This window comes from Bufo bufo, chromosome 5, assembly GCF_905171765.1.
Source record: "Bufo bufo chromosome 5, aBufBuf1.1, whole genome shotgun sequence".
In the NCBI taxonomy this organism is placed as follows: Eukaryota; Metazoa; Chordata; class Amphibia; order Anura; family Bufonidae; genus Bufo; species Bufo bufo.
The window spans coordinates 205,092,149-205,119,536 of NC_053393.1; the positions used below are offsets into that span (position 1 = coordinate 205,092,149).

The 27,388-nt window shown below is 46.9% G+C and overlaps 1 protein-coding gene across 1 annotated transcript in view; it reads left to right on the forward strand.

The window, feature by feature from the left end:
* The window catches only part of DNAJC13 (DnaJ heat shock protein family (Hsp40) member C13), a 242,223-nt gene that overhangs the window by 155,323 nt on the left and 59,512 nt on the right, over positions 1-27,388 (forward strand). The window contains exons 36-44 of the mRNA XM_040433922.1: positions 1,222-1,300; positions 2,952-3,087; positions 4,537-4,718; positions 4,977-5,051; positions 18,423-18,542; positions 20,239-20,418; positions 22,000-22,167; positions 22,377-22,490; positions 22,623-22,739. Of these exons, the coding sequence (XP_040289856.1) occupies positions 1,222-1,300; positions 2,952-3,087; positions 4,537-4,718; positions 4,977-5,051; positions 18,423-18,542; positions 20,239-20,418; positions 22,000-22,167; positions 22,377-22,490; positions 22,623-22,739 (1,171 nt within the window). The remainder of the gene's footprint in view (positions 1-1,221; positions 1,301-2,951; positions 3,088-4,536; positions 4,719-4,976; positions 5,052-18,422; positions 18,543-20,238; positions 20,419-21,999; positions 22,168-22,376; positions 22,491-22,622; positions 22,740-27,388) is intronic.

A 27,388-nucleotide genomic window follows, 5' to 3' on the forward strand; every position in this document is an offset into this window, starting at 1 on the left:
CTTAGCGGTGGGCGCTTCTTGGGCTAGGAGGAATTGAGCTTTGGCTGCACAGTAATGTAAGGTGGCTCCTGTCCTCCTTGCACATGTTCGCAAGAAGTTGCCAGGTGCATACTTATGCATCGATGGTCGCTGCGTGGGCCGCGTGGTCTTGCAGGCGACAGTTCTTAGGTTGACTGCACGGGCGCTTGCTTCATGGGTCTGTGGTTTTTCCCTCCCTGTGGACTGCTCTCGGACGTCCCATGGTCTCTGTGTCCCCCAATGAATATGGGCGAGAAAACAAGATTTTGTAAAACTTACCAGTAAAATCTCTTTCTCGCTCTTCATTGGGGGACACAGCACCCACCCAGTATTGTTGTTCGGCCACAGTTGTGGCTGTTGCTGGTTAGAACCTGGTTCGGTTCTTGGCATTGTTGCTGTTCCACATTGTTTCGTTGGTTTACTTGCTTCTCCTACTGCTTCTCACAAACTGAAGCTCTCTCTCCAGGCTGGAGGGGGTATAGCTGCCAGGGGAGGAGCTAACAGCTTTATCTAGTGTCAACGCCTCCTAGAGGACATAGCTATACCCATGGTCTCTGTGTCCCCCAATGAAGAGCGAGAAAGAGATTTTACTGGTAAGTTTTACAAAATCTTGTTTTCCTCATTTACCTGGTTCTCTTCTGTCCCTTTTGTTTACCTGCAACAACAACAATCTCTGCCCCTCCTCCTGCTCTGCAAAGAGAGTGAATACAAGTGCTGCCCTGAGTGACATGTCTGCCTGCTAGGATACTCAGCAGTATGTTGTTGTATCTGCAGAACTGCTTTAGTCTGTCAACTCCTGTGCCCAGCATTTGTCTCCTTACTGCCTGCAGCTACTCACTAAAGCCTTCAGCCCTGAGTCTGTGCTGCTGAAGGGGTTAATGTTTTTTTCTTAAGGAGGGAGAGAGCAGACAGCATGGCCAGCACAGTGACGTCTTGTGTACAGACACACATCTGCTCTCTCAGGCTTGTGCACAAAACATCAGAGCAGGGAGAGAAGCTGACATGTGACCCTCAGTGGAATCTGAGAAAGCAGCAATTGTAGATGCAGTTAGTGCATGGTAAAGTGAGTGATTAGTTAGAAACATACAAAGAACAAAAAAATAACTCTGACAACCCCTTTAAATCTCTTACACACCATGCCTTTTGTGGGATTTTGTTTAGTGTAGATCAGAATTATTTTTTTTCTTTTTTTTTTAATCTAAGGCAAGAAGAAAGTAAGATAAGGAAAGCCTACTTCAGGCTTGCTCAGAAATACCATCCAGACAAGAATCCTGACGGAAGGGTTTGTATTTTTTTTTAGTCATAAGTAGATGATACAAATGCTTTATTTTTCACTTTTTGAGTTAAATTTCATCAGCCATATTGCTGTCTAGATTTATTTCTGCTTAATTGTCTTCAAAACAATAGAACGGATTGCCTTTTATTACAGTGTTAGAATAATATACAGTGTATTGGCTTATACAGAAGGCAAAGTGAGAAAATATGGAATATGACTTTCAATGGCCTGTGCTACTTTTTTACTACACCACACAAATTGATACAAAATCTGTGAGAAAAAAACTGTCTGCATCTCTTTATAAAATGAAAGTCTGACAGAGGCAGTGTATGGCCCACAATATGTCTAATAAGAGATCTTTACAAAAACCAACATCGTTGTAATAGATCCACTTGTGAACAGTGGCATAACGTGACATGATGTATAATACCTGCTGTGTTAGGACCTGTTAGCCCTCCTCACATGTCACTTTTAGTAAATACTTAGATGCCTATGCAATAACAGTTCTTTAGCACCATCTGAGTAGTTCCGTTTCTTATTTACTTTTGAAAGTGTATTGACAACCAATTGACAATTGTTATCATTCCCTTAGTCAAAAGGGTCTTTAACTCTTCACTGCCATTTTTAACTGATTGGGCAGTGTTTGACTGTAGAGACACGCCCCTTTTGCTAGGAGGAATGGTAATACTCAGTTGTCAACGGAGAGGGACAGCATTGAGTTTTATGAAAATACGCTCCAGAACTAGTATTTTATGGTGAGTGCAAGTATTTACCAAAGCGGACTTGACAGGAGAGTTGACCAGTCCTCTTTAGGATTGGTGAGCCCCAGGAATCCTGGAGGTGCCTCAGCATGGAAATGGAATAACCACAAAACATAATTTTTTATAGAGTTATGCTATATGGCCTGAAAGTGTATGTAAACCTTCAATTAGAAAATTGTTTTAAACTGTTAAAAATACCATTATAATGATTTTTGTAATATATGTTATTTATAGATTTTATTGTTTTAGCCAAGCCGGCTCCCAAAATGTGGGCGTTCCTAAAGCATTTTTCACTGTAGCGCAGCATATATGGTTGTGCTGTATGGATTCTGTATTCAGTGCAGTGAATAGCACTTCAGGAAGGTCTGAGGTTTGGGGGCCTGGTTAGTTACTAAGACAAATTACAACAAAAACTATAGATAAATTACAAAAATCATTATTATAGTGTTTGTACCAGTATAAAAAAACGATTTACTTGAAGGTTTAGATGCACTTTCAATTTCAAGAATGAACAGCATGGATTTTTTGTTTTTGACCCTGTTAGTTGAATGTATCAGACATCCACTCGTCTCCTACTGTGCCATAGAAGAAAATGTGTTTTCCACTAAGCCTAGTGTGCTTGTTCGATGGAGCATTGTGTTTTAATAGTTTTATTACAGATGTTTTCTCAACAATTGTTCCATGGCTTAGGATGAAATGTCTTGAATTGTCTGTGTACAATATACATTGGTCTTGTTTCATGACTGAATTTTGGGTTTGGGTTCTTTTAACCATGTGATTATTATTTTCTGACCATTTTATTTTCTATGTGAGAGTTCAGTAGCTTTGAATCTCAGCTGCCGATAGATGTCCATTTTAAACAAGCTGTTTGTTGCATTCCTTGCCTTCTTTTCTAGGATATGTTTGAAAAAGTGAACAAGGCGTATGAGTTCCTGTGTACAAAGTTAACTAAGGTTGTAGATGGGCCAGATCCAGAAAATATCATTCTGATCCTAAAAACTCAAAGCATCCTGTTCAATCGGCACAAGGAAGGTACATGCACATTTTCTTTTTTCTTTTCTTTTTATAATTGCTTACCCACCTTCTCTTCCTTGCCATGTTTACTACTCAGGATTTTCGCCATCTCTCTTGTTAGATTCTACTCAGCTTCCATTGCTGGCCATACATATCAGATAGAAGTTGGTTGATGGTTGAAGAACAGTTTAACAAACAGTTGGTGAACTTTTGCTTCGCAGATACAGCCACACACGTTTTAGTACATATTGGCCATTACAGTTGTTCTAACTGCCCATTCATGTTCAATGAAACCAGCAATAGATGAAAGATATTTCTGGGAGTGTTCTCTCAAAGAAAGATCCTCCATTCACAATAAGCTTGCTGTATAGTGACTGTAGCTTTGATCTGTTATATACACCTTGTAGTATAGGATATGTACAAGATGAGAAATGCCATTTAGTTGCACATTTTTTTCTGCAGATTTTCTGTCCATATGAACTGCATAATTGTGTTTTTAAAACTAGACATTTGCAATAATATCACTAGTCAGAGCACATATGGAGTATTGCTTACAATTTTGGGCTCCTGTGCACAAGAAAGATATAACAGAGCTAGCGAGGGTTCAGAGGGCGGCAGGTAAAGTAATTAATAAATGGAATAGATGGACTACAGTACCCAGAAAGATGATCATATCTATTGCGTCATGTGATCATTTGTCATCACGTAAGGGGAGCCGGTCACCACTGCGGCCAGTGATTGGCTGAAGTTGATGTCACAACCACAACTCCCACACACACACACGCACACGCATTCTTGTACAAACCCTTTAAGGTCAGTATGGAGATCTCTCCCATGATCTTTTTATACCCGTGACTGTGACACCTCCTTTGTGTCTAGAGGAAAGAAGATTTCTACACAAACATAGAAGAGGATTCTTTACAGTAAGGGCAGTGAGACTATGGAACTCTCTGCCTGAGGAGGTGATGGTGAATTTAACTAAAAGAGTTCAAGAGGGGCCTGGATACATTTCTGAAGTGTAATAATATTGCACGCTATAGTTATTATAAATCCAGAGAAGGGTTGTTAATCCGGGGAGTTATTCTGAGAACCTGATTGGAAAGAATAGGCTTCATGTTTTTTTTTTTTGTTTTTTGTTTTTGCGTTACTCTGGATCAACTTTGCAGGATAACAGGCTGAACTGAATGGACGTATTTTGGCTTTAGAGATGTGCGAACGGATTATAAACAATACAAGGCTTAGATCGTTTTTAACCGAATTATGAATGTGTGCAGCATTTGCCATAATGCTTCTATATAACAGCAAGGTTTTGATCCATGTAAATATTTGCAGTAAGCCAGCGTCTTACTGCCCCCTAGTCCATTAAGTGTATGCATAAAAGTTAGGAAGCATAAACATTAATACTATTGTATCATTTGTATCTAGACAATTTGCACAGTAAAATTGTCATCTTCATTGTTTTAATAGATCTTCAGCCCTATAAGTACGCTGGCTACCCCATGCTCATCAGAACTATTACCATGGAGACCTCCGATGATCAGCTTTTCTCCAAGCTTTCCCTCCTTCCTGCTGCCACTGAATTGGCATTTCACACTGTGAATTGCTCAGCACTTAATGCAGAGGAACTAAGGAGAGAAAACGGCATAGAGGTACCAAAATCTCACTTATCTTCTTCAGTAGCAAGTTTGCATAAGTTTCAGTTTAACATAAAATGGCATTAGTCATTTGTAATGGGCATACTTTCTGGCAGTCTGCCTTCTTCCACTTGCATAATCCTCTTACAGTCTGTAAGCCCTGATTTTACTTATGTTAATGACATTTTTACACAAGCTACTGCTCATTAAAGTTTTTGTTCTTGTAGTTATATTTAGCGTGATAATTTCAAATTGGTCTCTAATTTGTTTTAGGTACTACAAGAAGCTTTCTCTCGCTGTGTCTCAGTGTTAACTGGGTCAAGTAAGCCAGAAGACATGCCTGTGAAGGTACATCATCATGTAATAGGAGCAGATATTCTAATCAGACATGAGGGATAGCGTGTTTGTCTTAATTTTTAATCCATTAGCCCGTAGAGGACCACAATACATATATTTACATCCTAGCTGCTAATACCTTATGCTGACGTTTAGCAGCCATGTGCTGTTCGGCACACATCACCACTGAGGCTATTGATTGGCTTGCAGTGGTCACATGCATGTAGATAGCATGTCACACTTTTGGTCCAGCAGGGTCGGAGCTGCAACTAAAACACTTTAACTAGTTAAGCCTCCCACGCCTCCCAACTGATTAGCCTGAGCACTGTTTATGACGAGCAGAAAAGGACAACACTGTTTGCCCCAATGGTGTTCAGGCTGTGTATATGCAGAGGGTGGCTACTTCCAGGGCCGGACTGAGGATAAAAACCAGCCCTGGAAAAAGTTGCATACCAGCCCCACAGCATTGCGTCATTATTTACTTGTTTATAATAGGAGAAAGCATTAATTTTAAAACACGTGTGTAAACATGAATATGAACTTTGCCCCACGATAGCTCTTTTGTAGAACCCCCATTGTTCATATTATCACAGTGTTTTCCCAACCAGGATGCCTCCAACTGTTGCAAAACTACAACTCTCAGCATGCTCAGACAGTGTTTTACCACGCCCTTTGACCCGCCCCTTTTTTGTTGGCCACCTATTTAATGATTGTTGCATGCAACATTTTACTTGACCAGCTATTTTAGATATTCTACGGCAGTTCTGTTACAATCCCCCCCAATGAGCCTTTCGACCAAATAATAAAAATATTTATAAAATCTCACCCATATGCTGCAAAAAAAAAAAAAAAAATCTGCAATGTAAAATCGATAATAAAGATCAACTACAAACATAAACATATTTCACATAAAAACTTAGTTACTTGACACCACTTCAACACTTGGCCGGGGGCTCGGCGGAGCTGATGTTGTGCTTTATCCTAATGAGAAAGATTTCATAATAAGGATTTGGAGAAGGGGCAGAGGGATAGCAGAGCAGGGAGAGGCTGGTGCTGCTACTAGGGGGTCATACCATGGGGGAGTAATAAAGCCCACCATAATGCCCCCCCCCCCCCCCAGTAGTAGTAATTCTCCTTATAATGTGCAAAACATACCCCTTTGTAATGCCCCCAGTTGAGCTAATGTTCCCATAATGTGCCAATATAAAATACCCCTTCTCAGTGCCCCCGTAGATGACCCCCATAGTGCCCCCCCTTCCCCATAGTACCCACCATAATGTGTCCCAGTATAAAATGCCCCTATAGTGCCACCCAATAATCTGCCAGTAATAAGTGCCCCAATAGATGCCCCCAATCATGTGCCAGTAAGATGTGCCCCCATAGATGCCCCCAATCATGTGCCAGTAATAGGAGCCCCCCCGAGCATCATGTGCCAGTAGCCAGAGCCCCCCCAGCATCATGTGCCAGTAGCCAGAGCCCCCCCATATCATGTGCCAGTAGCCAGAGTGCCCCCCCTATCATGTGCCAGTAGCCCCCCCTATCATGTGCCAGTAGCCCCCCCTATCATATGCCAGTAGCCCCCCCTATCATGTGCCAGTAGCCCCCCCCTATCATGTGCCAGTAGCCCCCCCCTATCATGTGCCAGTAGCCCCCCCTATCATGTGCCAGTAGCCCCCCCTATCATGTGCCAGTAGCCCCCCTTATCATGTGCCAGTAGCCCCCCCTATCATGTGCCAGTAGCCCCCCCTATCATGTGCCAGTAGCCCCCCCTATCATGTGCCAGTAGCCCCCCTTATCATGTGCCAGTAGCCCCCCTTATCATGTGCCAGTAGCCCCCCCTATCATGTGCCAGTAGCCCCCCTATCATGTGCCAGTAGCCCCCCCTATCATGTGCCAGTAGCCCCCCCTATCATTTGCCAGTAGCCCCCCCTATCATGTGCCAGTAGCCCCCCCTATCATGTGCCAGTAGCCCCCCCTATCATGTGCCAGTAGCCCCCCCTATCGTGCCAGTAGCCCCCCCTATCGTGCCAGTAACCCCCCTCATGTGCCAGTAGCCGCCCCTTATCATGTGCCAGTAGTCCCCCCTTATCATGTGCCAGTAGTCCCCCCTTATCATGTGCCAGTAGTCCCCCCTTATCATGTGCCAGCCCAGTAGTCCCCCCTTATCATGTGCCAGCCCAGTAGTCCCCCCTTATCATGTGCCAGTATTGTACCTATATAAAAAAACACTTATACTTACCTCCAGCGATGCGATGCAGGCCTCTTCCGGCCTGTGTCCCTCGCTATACGGCTCAGGCGGCGCGATGACGTCATCGCGCCGCCTGCACCGGCCTCTGATAGGCTGCTGGCCTAGTGCTGGCAGTCTATCAGAGGAACAGGAGGGGACACACCTCTCCCTCCCCTGCCGCAGTATAGACATCTGTATCGCCGTCCTGAGGACGGCGATACAGATGACTATGGAGATGAGCGCTTCCACAATGGAAGCGCTCATCTCCTGCTGCTGTGCCCTGCCGCCGGCCTCCCCCACTTGTCACCAGGGCCGCGGCCTTGCGGCACTCAGGCCTGCCGGCCTAGCGGGAAATTTCTCGGTATCCCGGCAGGCCAGTCCGGCCCTGGCTACTTCTGAGATATCTTTCTTATAGGGGTTTTCTCACTTGAGCATATTACATTTATTATTAAGAAGTTAATACAAGGCACTTGCTAATGTATTGTGATTGTCCATATTCCTTCCTTTTTTGGCTGGATTCATTTTGCCATCACATTATACACTGCTTGTTTCCATGGTTACGACCACCCTGCAATCCATCAGTGGCGGTCGAGCTTGCACACTATAGGAAAAAACGCCAGTATTTCTGCTAGCCGGGACAGTGGGAGCTCACATAAGCTGGTGCTTTTTCCCATAGTGTGCAAGCTCGACCACCACTGACGGTTTGCAGGGTGGTCGTAACTATGGAAACGAGCAGTGTATACTGTCAAAAAAGACATTTTCTCAATGACTGTTGCCATATTCAATCGTTTTCAGTTAGTTTTACAAAACAAACCAGGATAAGCTGGGCTGTTGCATAGGGCTGCATGGCATAGGAATAAGACCGAAATAAGTGTGGAGTTTTTTTTTTTCCTGGCTTTGTGGTTATTTGCTTCTCCATAAAAGCTCATTCAGAAACATTTGTTCACACATGATTCCTTTGCATAATTTTTAGATACTTTTGACTTTAAAAATGACAGGAAAAATTAAAATAAAAATGAATGCCACAACACTCAAAGAATGAAGACGCCATTGGTGTCAGATAACACCTTACTTCTTCTAATGCGGCAACGCATAAACAAACAAATTATTTTAATTTAAAAAAAAAGTGTTTTTATTGTTCAAGTAATCTAACAATAAACATAATATAAATTTGCCCACAGAGTAAATTTTTCATGTTAGGCAATTTTCACACTCTCGTTTGGTGCGGATCCGTCAAGGATCTGAACGGATGCATGCGGTTTTATTATTGGTGCGGATCAGTCTGTGCAGATCCATGACTGATCCGCACCAAACGCCAGTGTGAAAATAGCCTAACATGAAAAATTTACTCTGTGGGCAAATTTATATTATGTTTATTGCTCGATTACTTGAACAATAAAAACACTTTTTTAAAATTAAAATAATTTGTTTATGCGTCGCCGCATTAGAAGAAGTAAGGTGTTATCTGACACCAATGGCGTCTTCATCCTTTGAGTGTTGTGGCATTCATTTTTTTTTTCCTGTCATTTTTAAAGTCTAAAGTATCTAAAAATGATGCAAAGGAATACATTTGTATTATCTTTAACATTGCCAGTATGGATCCGTCTTGAACACCATTGAAAGTCAATAGGGGGCGGATCCGTTTTGCATTGTGTCAGTGAAAACTGATCCACCCCCATTGACTTACATTGTGTGTCAGGATGGATCCGTTTGCCACCGCATCGTCAAGCGCTGCAAGCAGCGTTTTGGTGTCCGCTTCCAGAGCGTAATGGAGGCGGAAAGGAGGCATACTGATGCATTCTGAACGGATCCTTATGCGTTCAGAATGCATTAGTGCAATTTTGCGGAACGGGTGCGGACCTATTCATTCTCTATGGGGACAGAAAAGATGCGGACAGCACACAATGTGCTGTCCGCATCCGCATTTCCGTGCCGCGGCCTCGAACTTCTGAGCCGCGGCTCTGCCAATAATAGAACATGTCCTATTCTTGTCCGCAATTGCGGACAAGAATAGGCAGTTCTATGGGGGGTGCCAGCCGGGTGTATTGCGGATCCACAATACACTACGGACGTGTGAATGGACCCTTACAATGCCTAAAACTGATGCACATGCTCAGTTAGTGAAGTTCCTACTGCACAGACCAGAGGAGGAAGTTCAGTACTGGGCATGCCTGCAGTTACCTCAGACCTGCTAAAAGGATTGTCTGGGAAGAAGTAACTTTTTACAGGAGCCCACAGCCTGCCTCCACTATGAAAAGAATCATACTGACCTACTCCTTGTCTCACTGATCCTGTGAGCTGGCTCCTGTGTGTCCATCTTCCAGTGCAGCTTTTTTTTACACCAGCGGTGTCATTTATCTAGCCACGTGTGTTTGCGGCCTCCAATATGTAGGCAAAACAATTCCGGAGTTTTGGCGGAGGATAGGGGAACACGTCAATGATATCCGTAGTGGCACGGATACTGCCATCGCACGTCACATATCTAACAATCTCACCAGAAACGTGGGGGCCATTAAATTCCACGGCATCAAGGGTAATTAAAAGTACTCAGAGAGGTGGTGATCATGACAAAAAAACTGCTACATAAGGATGCACAATGAACATTCAGGCTGCTAGTTGGTGGGCACAGATGTGTTTTGATCAAAATATATTGGCTAAGTTTCTCAGATTTTATCATATCAGAGTGAGGATTTATATAATATATAATGCTTGCATCTACTTTATGAAGTGCATTATTACCTTATTTCTGTGATTACCATCATTTACACAGCGTTTTGAATGTACATGTGGTTGGTCACTATTTTGTACAGCCACTGTGTTCCCACCAGACACGCAAAGTCATACTTCGTGGTGGGTTTTGGTTGCATCTTATAGTTGTTCAGTGACCAAGCACATTTCTGTGTGTATGTGTTCATTTAGGGATTTACACTTCTTCCCTTATTTTTAGTGTATATCTAATAAAATATTGAAGTTTTATTCCACCCACAACATTTCTCTTAGCTGTGACTATGCTCCACCCACACAGCCTCTCATTAATGGAAGCGTGCTTTTGCTAAATGCAGTAGAAATATCTAGTATAGATAGTATGTCTGTCATGATACAAATTCCTTTTGGCTTTAGTTATTTTTGGTTTTTATACTAATAGTGGCCAACCCCTTTAAAGAGGACCTTTCACTAGGTAAAAAAATCTAAACTAACTATACAGACATGGAGAGCGGCGCCCAGGGATCCCCCTGCACTTACTATTATCCCTGGGCGCCGCTCCGTTCGCCCGGTATAGCCTCCGGTATCTTCACATGTTAGGCTCCACCCAGTGGAACCTGCCGGGTCTCCTTCTCCCATGCTGTAGCGCTGGCCAATCGCAGCGCTGGCTAATCGCAGCGCTCAGCTCATAGCCATCGCTTCAGCCTGGGAGAAGGAGACGCCGGCAGGTTCCCCTGGGTGGAGCCTAACTATGAAGATACCGGAGGCTATAACGGGAGAACGGAGCGGTGCCCGGGGATAACAGTAAGTGCAGGGGGATCCCTGGGCGCCGCTCTCCATGTCTGTACAGGTTCTTCTTAAAAAATTAGCATATTGTGATAAAGTTCATTATTTTCTGTAATGTACTGATAAACATTAGACTTTCATATATTTTAGATTCATTACACACAACTGAAGTAGTTCAAGCCTTTTCTTGTTTTAATATTGATGATTTTGGCAAACAGCTCATGAAAACCCCAAATTCCTATCTCTAAAAATTAGCATATCATGAAAAGGTTCTCTAAACGAGTTATTAACCTAATCATCTGAATCAACTAATTAACTCTAAACACCTGCAAAAGATTCCTGAGGCTTTTAAAAACTCCCAGCCTGGTTCATTACTCAAAACCGCAATCATGGGTAAGACTGCCGACCTGACTGCTGTCCAGAAGGCCATCATTGACACCCCCAAGCAAGAGGGTAAGACACAGAAAGAAATTTCTGAACGAATAGGCTGTTCCCAGAGTGCTGTATCAAGGCACCTCAGTGGGAAGTCTGTGGGAAGGAAAAAGTGTGGCAGAAAACGCTGCACAACGAGAAGAGGTGACCGGACCCTGAGGAAGATTGTGGAGAAGGACCGATTCCAGACTTTGGGGGACCTGCGGAAGCAGTGGACTGAGTCTGGAGTAGAAACATCCAGAGCCACCGTGTACAGGCGTGTGCAGGAAATGGGCTACAGGTGCCGCATTCCCCAGGTCAAGCCACTTTTGAACCAGAAACAGCGGCAGAAGCGCCTGACCTGGGCTACAGAGAAGCAGCACTGGACTGTTGCTCAGTGGTCCAAAGTACTTTTTTCGGATGAAAGCAAATTTTGCATGTCATTCGGAAATCAAGGTGCCAGAGTCTGGAGGAAGACTGGGGAGAGGGAAATGCCAAAATGCCTGAAGTCCAGTGTCAAGTACCCACAGTCAGTGATGGTCTGGGGTGCCATGTCAGCTGCTGGTGTTGGTCCACTGTGTTTTATCAAGGGCAGGGTCAATGCAGCTAGCTATCAGGAGATTTTGGAGCACTTCATGCTTCCATCTGCTGAAAAGCTTTATGGAGATGAAGATTTCATTTTTCAGCACGACCTGGCACCTGCTCACAGTGCCAAAACCACTGGTAAATGGTTTACTGACCATGGTATTACTGTGCTCAATTGGCCTGCCAACTCTCCTGACCTGAACCCCATAGAGAATCTGTGGAATATTGGGAAGAGAAAGTTGAGAGACGCAAGACCCAACACTCTGGATGAGCTTTTTAAGGCCGCTATCGAAGCATCCTGGGCCTTCATAACACCTCAGCAGTGCCACAGGCTGATTGCCTCCATGCCACGCCGCATTGAAGCAGTCATTTCTGCAAAAGGATTCCCGACCAAGTATTGAGTGCATAACTGAACTTAATTATTTGAAGGTTGACTTTTTTTTGTATTAAAAACACTTTTCTTTTATTGGTCGGATGAAATATGCTAATATTTTTTGAGATAGGAATTTTGGGTTTTCATGAGCTGTATGCCAAAATCATCAATATTAAAACAAGAAAAGGCTTGAACTACTTCAGTTGTGTGTAATGAATCTAAAATATATGAAAGTCTAATGTTTATCAGTACATTACAGAAAATAATGAACTTTATCACAATATGCTAATTTTTTGAGAAGAACCTGTATAGTTAGTTTAGATTTTTTAATCTAGTGAAAGGACCTCTTTAAGTGTATAACAGTGTTTTTTCCAGTTATTAACTCCTTCTCGACATCCGCCGTAATAGTACGGCAGATGTCGGGTCTTTCTCGCTTGTATCATTGGGGGACACAGGACCGTGGGTATAGCTGCTTACTGCCACTAGGAGGCGACACTAGGCTGAAAAGTGATAACTCCTCCCCTGCCGGCTATACCCCCTCTAGCCTGGAGAGAGCATATCAGTTTTTAGCTTAGTGTCGTAGGAGGCAGACCTCCCTGCTTAGCAGGGTGGCCTTTTTTGATTTTCTTCATTTTGTTATTTTTCACAGATTTCATGGATGGGGCACAGGCACGCTTGCGTCCCTGTCTCCCTAGGAGGCTGGCTGGTGTTGCTTGTTCCACCGCCCTGCCTCCCCCAAGAAGACGAAGCGGACCAGGGCAGCCTCGCTCCCCTGCTTCCTGCCAGAAAGAGGGCCACCTCCTCTCCAGCCCTTCTCTGCCCGGACCCCTGACGCCTGGTGCCAGTGGTCGTGGGGTGGCCCTGCTGGTACAAGACTAAGGGTGAAGACCACAGATGAAGACAGGTGAATATTACTGTCCCCCTCACACCATGGCCCTTTTTTAAGGAGGCTGCGAGTCCTCCACCAGTCGCCGCATATCACCTCATAGAGGTAATGAAGGGGTTAATCCTAAACCCGGCGGCGGCATTTTAGATTCTCCCTCTACACCCCCTCCGATCTAACGTGGCTCATATCGGGCAGGGGACACTCAGAAACTGGCGCCGCTGCGCTCCTTTCCGTGCCCCTTTTTCTCAGACCGACCAGGCGAGCTCCCCGGTCGGTCAAACACGGTACCTTTTTGGCAGGTATAATCTTGGCGCCTGCTAGTGCCGTTCGGGGTACCTCCGTTTCCCGGATCCGGCGGACCTGGTTTGTGGCGGAGCGGAGATCCCAGTCGGCCGGGCACCACAAATCTAGGCCCCGGCTTCATTCGGGCCTTCCGGTTTCTTCCCGGCCACGCTGTTTTTCTCCCGGCCCACAGGGCGGGCTTCCGCGGCCAGTGGGCACAGGTGGCCTCATTCTTGCACAGATCCAGGTACCGCTGTGTTCGGCTGGCGGAGAGTTCCGGTCAGCCTGCATAAAACTTTAGTTCCCGGCTTTGCGGCCTTCTAGGCCGCAACTTCCACCCTCAAGTATGGAGGGGCGGGTCCATTTCTCCTCTGGAGCCAGCTGGCTCCGCCCCGGTCCTTGGACAGTTTAACCCTTCCTAATCCAGTGACCAGATTACCCTTACCCTGGGTCTCTATCTGCAGGCACGATGTGCCTTAATATTGCAGTATGCAGCCTTTCCTGCCCCTTGTCCATTTGAGGTTAGGTCCTGACCCGGTTAAATAATAAAAAAATAAATATATATATTTTTTTTTTTAAAAATAACGAAGTGCGCCCATACAGGCCTGCCCTCCTCACAGACCGAGCTCTCTATGCCCAGGGCCTGTGTCCGTCCCGGATAGTGGAGGGTTTCTCACAGTTCCCAATCCGCCCTCCGGGGCCGTTTGGTTGATAATGCTCCAACTGCGCAAAATCCAGTGGAGTACATCTGAAGGATTCCCAATCCTCCTTACGGGCAGTTTGATTGATAGTGCTCCACCTGGGCAAAGCCAGTGGAGTACATCTGAAGGGTTCCCAATCCGCCCTCCGGGGCCGTTTGGGTGATAAAAATCCAGGGGAGTACATCTGAAGGATTCCCAATCCACCCTACGGGCAGTTTGGTTAATATGGCTCCACCTGCGCAAGCCAGTGGAGTAAATCTGAAGGATTCCCAATCCGCCCTCTGAGGCTGTTTGGTTGATGATGCTCCAACTGTGCAAATCCAGTGGAGTACATCTGAATGATTCCCAATCCGCCCTCCGGGCCGTTTGGTTGATAATGCTCCTCCTGCAAAAATTCAGTGGAGTAGATCTGAAGGTTTCCCAATCCGCCCTCTGAGGCCGTTGGGTCGATAGGGCTCCACCTGCGCAAAGCCGGTGCAGAACAACTGAAATTTTTAAGACCTCTGGAAATTCCCAATCCACCCTCCTGGGTCGTTTGGCTGATAGATCTCCGCCTGCGCAATCCAGTAAGTGGACCTTTAGAAGTTCCATTCCAACCCTGGGGTAGTTTGGTTGTTATATCAATACCGGCGCGTCCTGCGACAGCCATGGGCTAGAGGCTGAGAGGTGGAACTGCGCACGAGCGGGCCAGAGCAGGGCATATTTCCTCCTGGCTCACCTTCGCACTCCCACCCTTCCTCCCTTAGGATCACGCAAAAACCCGCCCCCTGGAGGGGTTAGTTCCGGAGGGGGGGTTCAGTTATTCAGGTGGCGGAATTGCAGTTCCACTAGGCACAGTACTGTCTGTATGTATTAGTCTCTTATATAGGTGGCATTATGGCATTCTCACTGCCGTTGCAGTGTTTACGTATACATTGCCTCCTTACTTGGGTGAAGTAATGGACACTTCCCGCCGGGTACTGAACTCGTTCCTGCTGTATGCGTTACCCCTTCGGTAGGTGAGGTGCTTGCACTACCTCGGGTTACAGTACTTTCTGAATACGTTACTCCCTGTAATAGGTCGAGTGATTGCTCTGCCACTGAGTGCAGTGCTTACCGTAGTCATCCCCCCCCATCCATAGGTGGGGTAATTACACTTCTGTGGATTGTGTTTCTGGCTATCGTGCTACCCCCTTTCTTAACCAGAGGATCGCACTACCACTGGATGCTATTCCATCAGTCATTTGCCATCACATGCTTTCTATGGCATTACCCTCTACAAATGTTCCTTTACGGGGTAATCACTAGCATTTTTTGCGTGCTATGATTTAACTTTGCCGCGACACTAGATGCCTGGCTTCCTTCAAAGTAGTCCGTGTCAACAGTCGGTACCTCTTGTACCCGGTACTCTCCTTCTAGTGGCATATGGATACGGCCACGGGATTCTATTTCCAGATCGTATCCTTCTGTTCTTCCGGCACGGGTTGAGGGCACGAAAATGTCGACCTTTGTGCTCTCAGGGGGGTCTCCCAGCAACTCTTATGTGTCCTAGAGACCCCCCATCCCCATGGGCATCCACCGTTCAGGTCAATCACATTATCCAGAATGCTGTGTTTACAATCCAGCAAGCAGAGTATTCCATTGACTATGGGTTCTTGTTCACCACTCTTCCTTATCTAGGTGAGGGTGTTATGCTAGCACTCTGCAGTGACCACTACAAGGGGCGTTTCCTTCGCATGGAAAGTCTTCACGCTCTAGCTAGATGATCGTAATCGCTGTAGTGGGGCAGCCCCCTCAGGTAAGGGTTCTACCCTACCACTGCTTCGGCGGTTGCTCCTGTTCAGCGCCCTTTTCATGTTACGCTGGCGGAGCATGCAGTAGCTCCTACTGCACAAGGGGTGTTTGCGTCACCATTACATGCTAGGGTTCCTGCTGCACAGTTTTTTCGTCAGGTGACGGATTCTTCTGAAACTGGAATCGGCGACCTCTACGGTGTGGCCTCCTCCTCTGCTGGAGTATGGCGTTAGCATTACTCTTGTGGCTTCCCTTGTATGGCCTCATCTTCAGGCGGAGTATTGTATTACCTATAGATTCTGTAGAGCGTCAGTCTCGGAGGCAATGGGCTTTAGCTCTGGCCTCTTTCTGGTTTACACTACCTATGAGTGCCTGTTGCTCTGGCAACTGTTGTCCTTCTGTAGTCAACTCATGCGTGGCGATGGCGTAATTGCCATTGCTGATCAGCACCTACCTTCGAGTGCGTTCTACTGGGTAGCTTAGTCCCTGCGGCACTCGTCAACCACTAGGTTGCCGTTATAAGCGGGACTTGGATTTTTAATGGTTGATGCTGTGACACCATCGGTGCTACCTCTCTTCTGATATGAATAATGTCTACGTCACCCCAAGCCAACGGTGGTCATTCTTTCACTGCTCATTACAGTGGTGGACTGAGTCTCCCATGATGGCTAGAGCGTGTGTCCGTCACGCCTTTTCACCGCTATTAAGGGTTTCGTCCCTGGGAGGGAACACACTTTTCCTTCCCTGTCCCTCCTCTGTCTGGCTGTCCAGTTGCCATGGGTCGTACAATTCTGGAAGCCCATCTCCATTTTTTCCACGCACCCAGGGTTCCTCTGGAATGGTGGAGGTGTTGGATGTCGTATTCGCACTCCACCCGGCAAGAGTTTTTCTCTCATCTTTGTGCCACTCATCCGCATTTCCAGGCAGGGTTGACACATGGTGAATTTAGGGTCACTGACGGGGCTTCCCATCACCGATGATGCTCCCATTGGCTTTGCCTTTACCTTTCTGCGAGGTATTGGTTCTTTGGCCTGCAGCAGGACATTCCCGGCTCAGGCGTTTTTTTCTCTGTGGTTTCTCAAGCAGCTTTTCTCGCTAGAATTCTCACCACAAGCCCCTACAGCTGTAAGGACATTGGTCTACCAATATTCCGCTTCCTAGGGAGCGTTCTCTTGGCCAGAGGAGGATCCGGCGGACCTGGATTTTAGTTCTACTCCCACAGTTGCGGCCACGAGCCAGCGTTTTGGTGGCAGTTTTCGGAGTTAATACGCCTTTTTGTTCGTACCTTTTTCTTTTAGCAGGAACATAAGGCAGTGCTCCGCCCAGTATCCTCCTTCTTTGCAGGAGGTAGTCGCCCTTCCACCTCCTCACAGACATGGATTTCTCTTCTTTCTCCCTCGCATTCTACAAACCTAGCTCTCTTTCAGCCATGTGATTTGGCCTCCGAGGTTTGCTTGTCCATGACTAGCGCTTTCTGCTGTACGGACTTTTACCAATTTTGTCCTGGAGGTCTTTGTCAAAGTTGACTGCCTCCAAGGGCTGTTTTCCAGGTTTATCCGTTTAACAGCTACTTGGGCGTTCTGCTCCCGGCCCACCTGACCAGCGTTTCTCTGATTTATCTCCGTCATGCAGCAGCTTTCCAGTCGTAGAAGGCAGAATCTTGGTCTTCCGGGCACACGTTCACCTAGTTTTCCCGGGTGTCTTCCTACGGGCGGCTGCTGCTCCAGGCAGCAAGGTCTGGCAGGCGGCAGTGGGTTACGCGTCCTTGAGGTCGTTTTTTCTCCATGGGCGTGTGGTTTGTTTCCCTCCCCGTGGACTGCTTTAGGACGTCCCACGGTCCTGTGTCCCCCAATGATACAAGCGAGAAAACTAGATTTTTGTGAAACTCAACTGGAAAATCTCTTTCTCGCTTAGTTCATTGGGGGACACAGCTCCCACCCAGTAATTTCTGTTTGCCGTAAATGCTGGCGTTGAGGAGCCGGTATGGCCCTCAGTTCTGGTTCTATCCGACTGGCATTAGTCAGTTATTGGTTGTTTACCGTATGGTTTTTTTTCTCCTACTCCTATTGCTTGGGCACAAACTGATATGCTCTCTCCAGGCTAGAGTGGGTATAGCCGGCAGGGGAGGAGTTATCACTTTTCAGCCTAGTGTCGCCTCCTAGTGGCAGCATATACCCACGGTCCTGTGTCCCACAATGAACTATGCGAGAAAGAGATTTTACAGGTGAGTTTCACAAAAATCTCGTTTTAATGATGATGCCTGTCCGGAGTGGAGCGAGCTCCATAACAAGTAGTTGACTGCTGTCTCACACAATCACAGACATTTAACCCATCAGCTGTCTTGGTCAAATGTGACAGTGACTTTTCCCTACTGTGTTCACAAAGAGCAGCATATTTATGAAGCACGTTACGCTTTACCCTACCTAGACGTTGAATAAAATAGATGACTCCACTCCAAAAAAATAAATAAATTGTAAATTAGTCAGAAAATCGGGATTGGGGGGTGCGGTATACTAAGTTTTGGTGCAAGTACCCATAAAATATATGTATGCTTCTGATGCACAGTATGTACATTAGAACGGCAAATTTAATTCCTCCTGTTCCCTAGAATGGTGAGTTCAGTCAGTACTAATAGAGTATTAATGATTTTTTCCAGGTGTGTGGACATATATGCAAGTGTTTCAGTGTAGCAGCTCAATTTGAGGAGTGCAGAGAGAAGATTATAGAGATGCCAACCATCATTAAAGATATATGTAGAGTATTCTATTATGGCAAGGTAAGTGTCAGTTTCACTAACTTTACTCTGCTGTGTGTGGGTTTGTGGATTTATTGATGTAATATTGTGGAAGATCAATTTTATTTCTGCTCTTTAACATCAAAGTTCGTGAAACATATCGTACCACTGATCACCTCATTAAAAGCAAACGTTTGTTCATCGGATGAAAACATCACTGATGTGGTTACCTAAATCATCTCTTCTGGGCAGCAGATCGTTCTGTTAACAGGGATCTGTCGGACAGAAAGACTGAATCTTTATGGGGGACAAGCGATTGTAGCAGTGATCTCTCTTTCCCCATACAGATGATGTGATTGCTGCATGTACAAAATCACCTTTTGTAATGAGCAGGCATATAATTGCCTGCTGTGTTAGCCTGTGTAGAGGGACCTTTACCCTAGACTTCTGACCACTACTGTCAGAGGCCTTGGATTAGGATTCATTCACAGAAGCGTATTTTTGGTGCACATCAGATTCGCATTTTTTCCAGATCAATTTCAATAGGTCCGCAAAAAATGTGGACAGCACACAGTGTACTGTCTACATCTGTGTGTCCATTCAGTAGTCCCTCAAAAAGTTAGAACATGTCGTATTCTTGTCCGTTTTGCAGAAAGGATAGGCATTGTTACAATGGATCTGCAAAAAAAGTATGCATCACGGATGTCACATGAATGTTTTGCGGACCGCAAAATACATACAGTTGTCTGAATGAACCCCTAGACTATGCCTAAGAGGATCACTGCCCTAGCAATGATGAAGACATTTGTGTAGATAACTAACGATTGTGTCTCTGGGGATTTTGTGCAGGTGCTTCGTGTTACCTTTTGTAGGATACCAGTTCAACTTGTTGCACCATGTTTACTTTGCCCAGGGAACATACAAAAAATTGCACAGGTCCCTGAAGTAGGCATCACATCGAAAATGTGCATGTTTTCATGGTTGAGTCACTGGAAAAACAGCTAGCCCATTATTGTGGCATCTGAATGCCAGCCCGCCACCCACGTACAATAGTAAAGATGTGTGCCTTGTTCATTACAGTATACATGCAGTTATAGTAATTTTCTGAGACATACCGTAGCAACATGTCAAATTTTTTTATCAGTGGCACAGTAGGCTCTGAAAACCCAACACTTACTAGAAAGACGCTGCTAAAGTGCTTCTTAGGGTACCTGCACACGATGTGGATTACTCTCAAATTCTCATGAGGAAAAACTGCAGTGTAATACAGTGCCAGCAAAGTGCATGAGATTCCTTTATTATTCCTTCTAGAAATATGAATTGCTAGCATTTTGCAATAAAGGTCCAATTGGGGGTTGTATCCCTGCACAGTCTGACACTGTCCAATCAGTGCTGCCAGTGTCAGACTGTGCAGAGATACATTCCCACCTGGTCCTTCTTTGCAAACTACTAGTAATTTATTCATAAACTTCTAGAAGTAATAATAAAGGAATGGTTCTTTGTAGAGTCATAGGAATAGATGCTCCAGAATTTTTATTACATGGGGAATGCAAGTAGTTACTAAGACATGTCAGGAGAGGATACAGGTCCTCTTTAACATTACTCACAGTGTTTTCATCCATGTCCTGCCTCAAGGACCAGTGAGGATTGTACAGGTGCACATCAGCTTTCATTCCAATTTTGTTCCAATAAGATCCCTGTCCAGTGCTCCTAAAACATCTAACATGTGTCTTCACAGAAAGTCCAGAGACTGGCTTCACTGGCCGTGGAATGTGTCAGCTCCTTTGCAGTTGATTTCTTTCTGCAAACACATTTGTTCCATGCAGGGATTTTGTGGCACCTGCTTATTTATCCTTTCAACTATGACTTTACGTTGGAGGAAAGTGGTATTCAGAAGAATGAAGACACAAATCAACAGGTATGTATACTAATAATCTCTCTTTATACTCTTTATTGCTCAGATACGATGTCTGCAACAAGCTGCCACCCAGTCTGAAGTCAGGTATAATTTCCCATTAATAACATAATGATCAAGGTGGAGATTTTATTTTATTTTTTCTATTGACTGGCTCTAATGCATCCCCAGAAGTCCAGTAATAATGATGTATGTATTATGAGCAGGGTTTTTAATAAAGGCCAATAAAAAATGATTTTTAGCCCAAAAGGAGTACAGTGCAATCATAAAAATGCCCCTGAAGGTGTTCATAGTCTTTAAAAATAAAGTTCAAGGGGGCTTTACAGCACAGTATTTACAGGATATTGATCACCCACAACACAATATTGCACAGTAGTGCAGTTCTGTCATTGTAACGCTATATTCACACCCAGCAGATTTGTTGCATACATTTCTATCTTAAAGGGCTTCTGTCACCCCACAAAAGTCTTTTTTTTTTTTTTGGATAGTTACATTCCTTATAGCGCGATATAGGAGAATATAATCTTGTCACTTACTTTCATGCGGCCATTTCTTTAGAAAACGAAGTTTTATAATATGTAAATCCGGTCTCTACCAGCAAGTAGGGCGTCTACTTGCTGGTAGCCGCAGTAGAAAACCGCCCCCTCGCCGTGTTGATTGACAGGGCCAGCCGTGATCTCCTCTTTCGGCCGGCCCTGTCAGTATTTCAAAAATCGCGCGCCTCTGTTCATTCGGCGCAGGCGCTATGAGATGAGGAGGCTCGTCTCCTCAGAACTCCCTCAGTGCGCCTGTGCCGATGACATCACCGAAAGAGAAGACGTCATCGGCGCAGGCGCACTGAGGGAGTTCTGAGGAGACGAGCCTCCTCATCTCATAGCGCCTGCGCCGAATGAACAGAGGCGCGCGATTTTTGAAATACTGACAGGGCCGGCCGGAGGAGGAGATCACGGCTGGCCCTGTCAATCAACACGGCGAGGGGGCGGTTTTCTGCTGCGGCTACCAGCAAGTATACGCCCTACTTGCTGGTAGAGACCGGATTTACATATTATAAAACTTCGTTTTCTAAAGAAACGGTCGCATGAAAGTAAGTGACAAGATTATATTCTCCTATATCGCGCGATAAGGAATGTAACTATCCAAAAAAAAAAAAGAAGACTTTTGTGGGGTGACAGAAGCCCTTTAAGCTCAGTAGGGCTTGCAGAAACCTGTGCACACCCTGCAGAAACAACCCTTTTTACATGTATAGAATGGATTTTTTTAGATGCAGACATTTCTGCAACAGATCTGCCACATGTGAATTTAACCAATGGTAAGTCTTACAAGCCCAAAAATATAACCAAACATGTAATTAGCATCTGTGAATGATTAAGCGGCTTGTCCCGGAGTCCTGCAATCCCAGGTTAGGTCTCTATCTTTCCACAAAATCTAAATTTTTATACGCTCATCGTTCGGAAGATAATATGAAATAAGTTCCGACATTATTGTGATAAATGATATGTGGCAAACAAGTTGTCAGAACCACATTGTCCTTTCCTGCGTTATCCCAGCATGCTGATTTACTGCATCTTTCTCACTGTTTGACAGGAAGTTGCCAACAGTCTTGCCAAGCTCAGCCTTCTTGCTTTAAGCCGATTAGGGGGATATTTAATAGGCGATCAAGTAACCCCTGAAAATCCGTCTGTACGGAAAAGCTTGGTGGGGATGCTTACTCCTTATGTTGCCAGGAAACTCTCGGTGTCATCTCCAGAAGAGGTATAGTAAGAAGGATCTATACTAATATCCACAATCCTCACACCAGCTGCTACCTGTTTCCGTAGCTCCCATAGAAGTGAATGGGAGTCATAGAAACAGCAAAGCAGGCTGGTTACATAATTCTTACTACCTTTGGTTGCCAAATGTAGGCGGGATGGTATATGATATATTTATGGTATATATCAATTCTGTTATTTTTTACATCCTAGATCCTCAAAATGTTGAACTGTAACACAGAAAGCCCCTACTTGATATGGAACAATGGTACCAGAGCTGAGCTTTTGGAATTTCTTGAATCTGAACAAGAAAGCATGACAAGACGAGTAAGAAAAAATATATATATTTTATAAAAATAAAAAATAAAACTTTTCTAATAGTTAATGAGGAAAACTCATTGACTTATAATATACACAATGTGATAAAAAATTTACTTAGATTTATACTTTCTTTTGCAGGGGGAATGTGATAAAAGCTATGGAGCGGATTTTGTGTTCAGTGATCACGCCAAGGAGCTCATTGTGGGGGAGATTTTTGTACGAGTGTATAATGAACAGCCCACATTCCAGCTTGAGGTCAGTGCCCACTGTTCATTTTAGGGCTGCAGTAAACGATTATTTTAGAAATTGAGTAGTCTATCGATAATTTTTTACAATTAATCGAGTAATCTAATAAGAAAAAATAAATTAATAGATTGTTTTCCTTTATAAAAACTCATAAGACCCCCTGCCATCAGTCCCCAACACCCTTCGTTCCCCCCTGTGCGATCAGCCCAAGTGCATCAGCTCCCCCCAGTGCCTTCAGCTCCACTATCCCCCAGTGCCTTCAGCTCCACTATCCCCCATTGCCTTCAGCTCCACTATCCCCCAGTGCCTTCAGCTCCACTATCCCCCAGTGCCTTCAGCTCCACTCCCCCAGTGCCTTCAGCTCCACTCCCCCGGTGCCTTCAGCTCCACTCCCCCGGTGCCTTCAGCTCTCCCCCCACCCCGGTGGCATCAGCTCTCCCCCCACCCCGGTGGCATCAGCTCTCCCCCCACCCCGGTGGCATCAGCTCTCCCCCCACCCCGGTGGCATCAGCTCTCCCCCCCCCCACACCGGTGGCATCAGCTCTCCCCCCCCCACACCGGTGGCATCAGCTCTCCCCCCCCACACCGGTGGCATCAGCTCTCCCCCCCCACACCGGTGGCATCAGCTCCCCCCCCACCCCGGTGGCATCAGCTCTCCCCCCACCCTGGTGGCATCAGCTCTCCCCCCACCCCGGTGGCATCATCTCTGCCACTGGCACTATTGATGAGGGCACTGTCTGGCACTATTGATGATGGCACTGTGTCTGGCACTATTGATGATGGCACTGTGTCTGGCACTATTGATGATGGCACTGTGTCTGGCACTATTGATGAGGGCACTGTGTCTGGCACTATTGATGAGATTACTGTGGGGGCACTGTTCCTGGTGGCCTTTTGACTGGAACTATTCATTGTGATTCTCAGGTTGGAGTCATTCATAAGAGCACTCTGGTTGGCACTATACAGAAGGGTGCTCTAGCTGCCATCATAAATGGTGACACAAACTGGCACTAGTCATAGAAGCACTGTGACAGCCTTTTTTTTTATTGTGGGCACCCTGGCTGGCACTACTTATGGGCACCTGTGCTTTCTTTCTTGTATTATCCTGGGATCTCGAGGACACACCCCCTGCAAGCTGGAGCTGCAGCTACCACACAGAGCTTCTGTCCCAGCACCCAGAGCTGTGCCTGTCCATGCAGCCTGCCCTCCTCCTGACACCCGGAGTGCACAGCATCATTGGTTGCTATGACGCTGTGCACTCCGGGAGCCTGGCCTTAGTCGCGCCCCCACCCCCTCGCTGTCAGCAACTTACCTTTCCAGCAGGGGCGCCGCTGACACTCCATTGTTCCGCGCTGCTCTGGACCTGACGTCACACAGCGCGTCAGGTCACGGCGTGTGTACGTCAGGAGGTCAGTGCAGCGTGGGACCATGGACGTGCCGTGGAGTGTCTGGAGGCCCCCTGCTGGAAAGTTAAGTATCCGGTCCCTGGACTGTGTGCATCCGGCACCGCCTGGGCATGGTCACATCCTCCACGGCAGCCAACAGCTGGCTTGAGCGACGATGTGCTGCTTTTGGCCACGTCACCGCTGAAGCCAGTTATTGGCTGTAGCAGAGCATGTGACCATGCCCATGTAGCGCCATATGTAAACAGTCTGGGGACCAGAACATACTGTAAAAGTGCAGCAGAGAGCAGATAAGTATGAATCTTCTATTTACGAAGGTAGGCTGAGGGCATTAGATGAAAAGTCTTTGTTCCTGGAGAGGCCCTTTATACACTGCTCAAAAAAATAAAGGGAACACTTAAACAACACAATGTAACTCCAAGTCAATCACACTTCTGTGAAATCAAACTGTCCACTTAGGAAGCAACACTGAGTGACAATCAATTTCACATGCTGTTGTGCAAATGGGATAGACAATAGGCAATTAGCAAGAAACCCCCAATAAAGGAGTGGTTCTGCAGGTGGTGACCTGGCCACTTCTCAGTTCCTATGCTTCCTGGCTGATGTTTTGGTCACTTTTGAATGCTGCCGGTGCTTTCACTCTAGTGGTAGCATGAGACGGAGTCTACAACCCACACAAGTGGCTCAGGTAGTGCAGCTTATCCAGGATGGCACATCAATGCGAGCTGTGGCAAGAAGGTTTGCTGTGTCTGTCAGCGTAGTGTCCAGAGCATGGAGGCGCTACCAGGAGACAGGCCAGTACATCAGGAGACGTGGAGGAGGCCGTAGGAGGGCAACAACCCAGCAGCAGGACCGCTACCTCTGCCTTTGTGCAAGGAGGAACAGGAGGAGCACTGCCAGAGCCCTGCAAAATGACCTCCAGCAGGCCACAAATGTGCATGTGTCTGCTCAAACGGTCAGAAACAGACTCCATGAGGGTGATATAAGGGCCCGACGTCCACAGGTGGGGATTGTGTTTACAGCCCAACACCGTGCAGGACGTTTGGCATTTGCCAGAAAACACCAAGATTGGCAAATTCGCCACTGGCGCCCTGTGCTCTAAACAGATGAAAGCAGGTTCACACTGAGCACATGTGACAGAGTCTGGAGACGCCGTGGAGAACGTTCTGCTGCCTGCAACATCCTCCAGCATTACCAGTTTGGCATTGGGTCAGTAATGGTGTGGGGTGGCATTTCTTTGGAGGGCCGCACAGCCCTCCATGTGCTCGCCAGAGGTAGCCTGACTGCCATTAGGTACCGAGATGAGATCCTCAGACCCCTTGTGAGACCATATGCTGGTGCGGTTGGCCCTGGGTTCCTCCTAATGCAAGACAATGCTAGACCTCATGTGGCTGGAGTGTGTCAGCAGTTCCTGCAAGATGAAGGCATTGATGCTATGGACTGGCCCGCCCGTTCCCCAGACCTGAATCCAATTGAGCACATCTGGGACATCACGTCTCGCTCTATCCACCAACGTCACGTTGCACCACAGACTGTCCAGGTGTGGGCAGATGCTTTAGTCCAGGTCTGGGAGGAGATCCCTCAGGAGACTGTCCGCCACCTCATCAGGAGCATGCACAGGCGTTGTAGGGAGGTCATACAGGCACGTGGAGGCCACACACACTACTGAGCCTCATTTTGACTTGTTTTAAGGACATTACATCAAAGTTGGATCAGCCTGTAGTGTGTTTTTCCACTTTAATTTTGAGGGTGACTCCAAATCCAGACCTCCATGGGTTAAAAAATTTGATTTCCATATTTTTTTTTCTCGCCCAGTTTCCTTGGGGGACACAGAAGACCTTGGGTATAGCTCATCTCCATAGGAGGCGTGACACTAAGTGAAGACTGTTAAGCCCCTCCTCCACAGCTATACCCTCAGCCTGGAGAGAGAGACTGCCAGTTTTTTGCTTAGTGTCCAAGGAGGCAAGACACTCCCTGCTCTGCAGGGCTGGTTTCTCCTTGTTTCAATTTTAGATTTTTACTTTTTTCTTTTTGTTCCAGATCATCAGGGATAACAGAGTCGCACTAGACCTCTCTGTTCTCCCGGGGTTGAGCTGCGCCAGTGCCGGTCACCCGCACTGCTGCCTCCCCCACAGAAGGCAAGGTGGATCAGGGCAGCCCAGCTCCCCTACATCCCGCCAGCGCAAGGGTCGCCCGCACGCCAAGTCCCTCTTCCAGCGTCCTGCCACTACGGTGCCAGTAGCTGAAGGGGCGACCCTGCTGGAATGGACCGAGGGTGAAGACGGCTGTGGTAAGAGAGAGGCTTCTCCAGCCCTACGTCCCACACCCCCCCACCCTGGTCTCCTGCGTGCCTGACCCCCATACTGGGCCTCTAGTCCCCTGCTGGATCTATGCTGGCCCCTGGGGTGCCGCAGAGCGGCAATCTCCTTCTGCTCCCTGCCTGGCCCCCATAGACATGCAGCCAGTGGCTGTCCCCACAGCCAGCTACAGAAGCGGCGACATAGTTTATTTCTCTGGGTCCCCCCCCCCCCATCTCCTACCGGAGTGTTGCTCAAAGCCTGAGGCTCCTGACGGCTGTAGAGTAAGGCCTCACCTCCGGCCGATATTGGTATCCCGGTGCGGCCGGGCGCCGCAAAAATCTTAGCCCAGGCTTCGCGGCTAGGCAAGCCGCCATTCGAGCCCCTGACTCTTCCGGCCGGCGGGGTGGGCTCCCGCGGCCGGCAAGCCGCCATTCGAGCCCCTGACTCTTCCGGCCGGCGGGGTGGGCTCCCGCGGCCGGCTTTGGGCTTGACTTCTATGCAGCAGGCCCCGGCCGACCGTTGGTGCCGGTCGGTGGGGCTCCGCAAATTTTGGCCCAGGCTTCGCGGCCTGCTGGGCCGCAATTCCGACCGGCCCGCGGGGTGGGCACCCGCGGCCGGTTTTGATGCGTCACTCCCCTCAGGTCCCGGCGGTACATACCGGGCGCCGCAAATTTAGACCCCGGCTTCACGGCCTACTAGGCCGCAAAATTCCGGCCTCTGGTGGAGGGGGCGGGAACTTCTCCAGGCGCGAATTCTTCCCGCCGGGAGGTTCCTCCGCCCCCAGGGGATCGCAGTGCCGCCCTCCAGGCCGGATCCATGTTAACCCTTTGGGTACAGGCCGGCTCCCAATGGGCCTGTATGGCTGGCCCCACTTTTCCTGACTATCTGTGCCCCTATAGGTGGCCCCCCTTTAGCCTCAGAGAAGCTGTGTTTTTAATGAAAAAAAAAAAAAAAA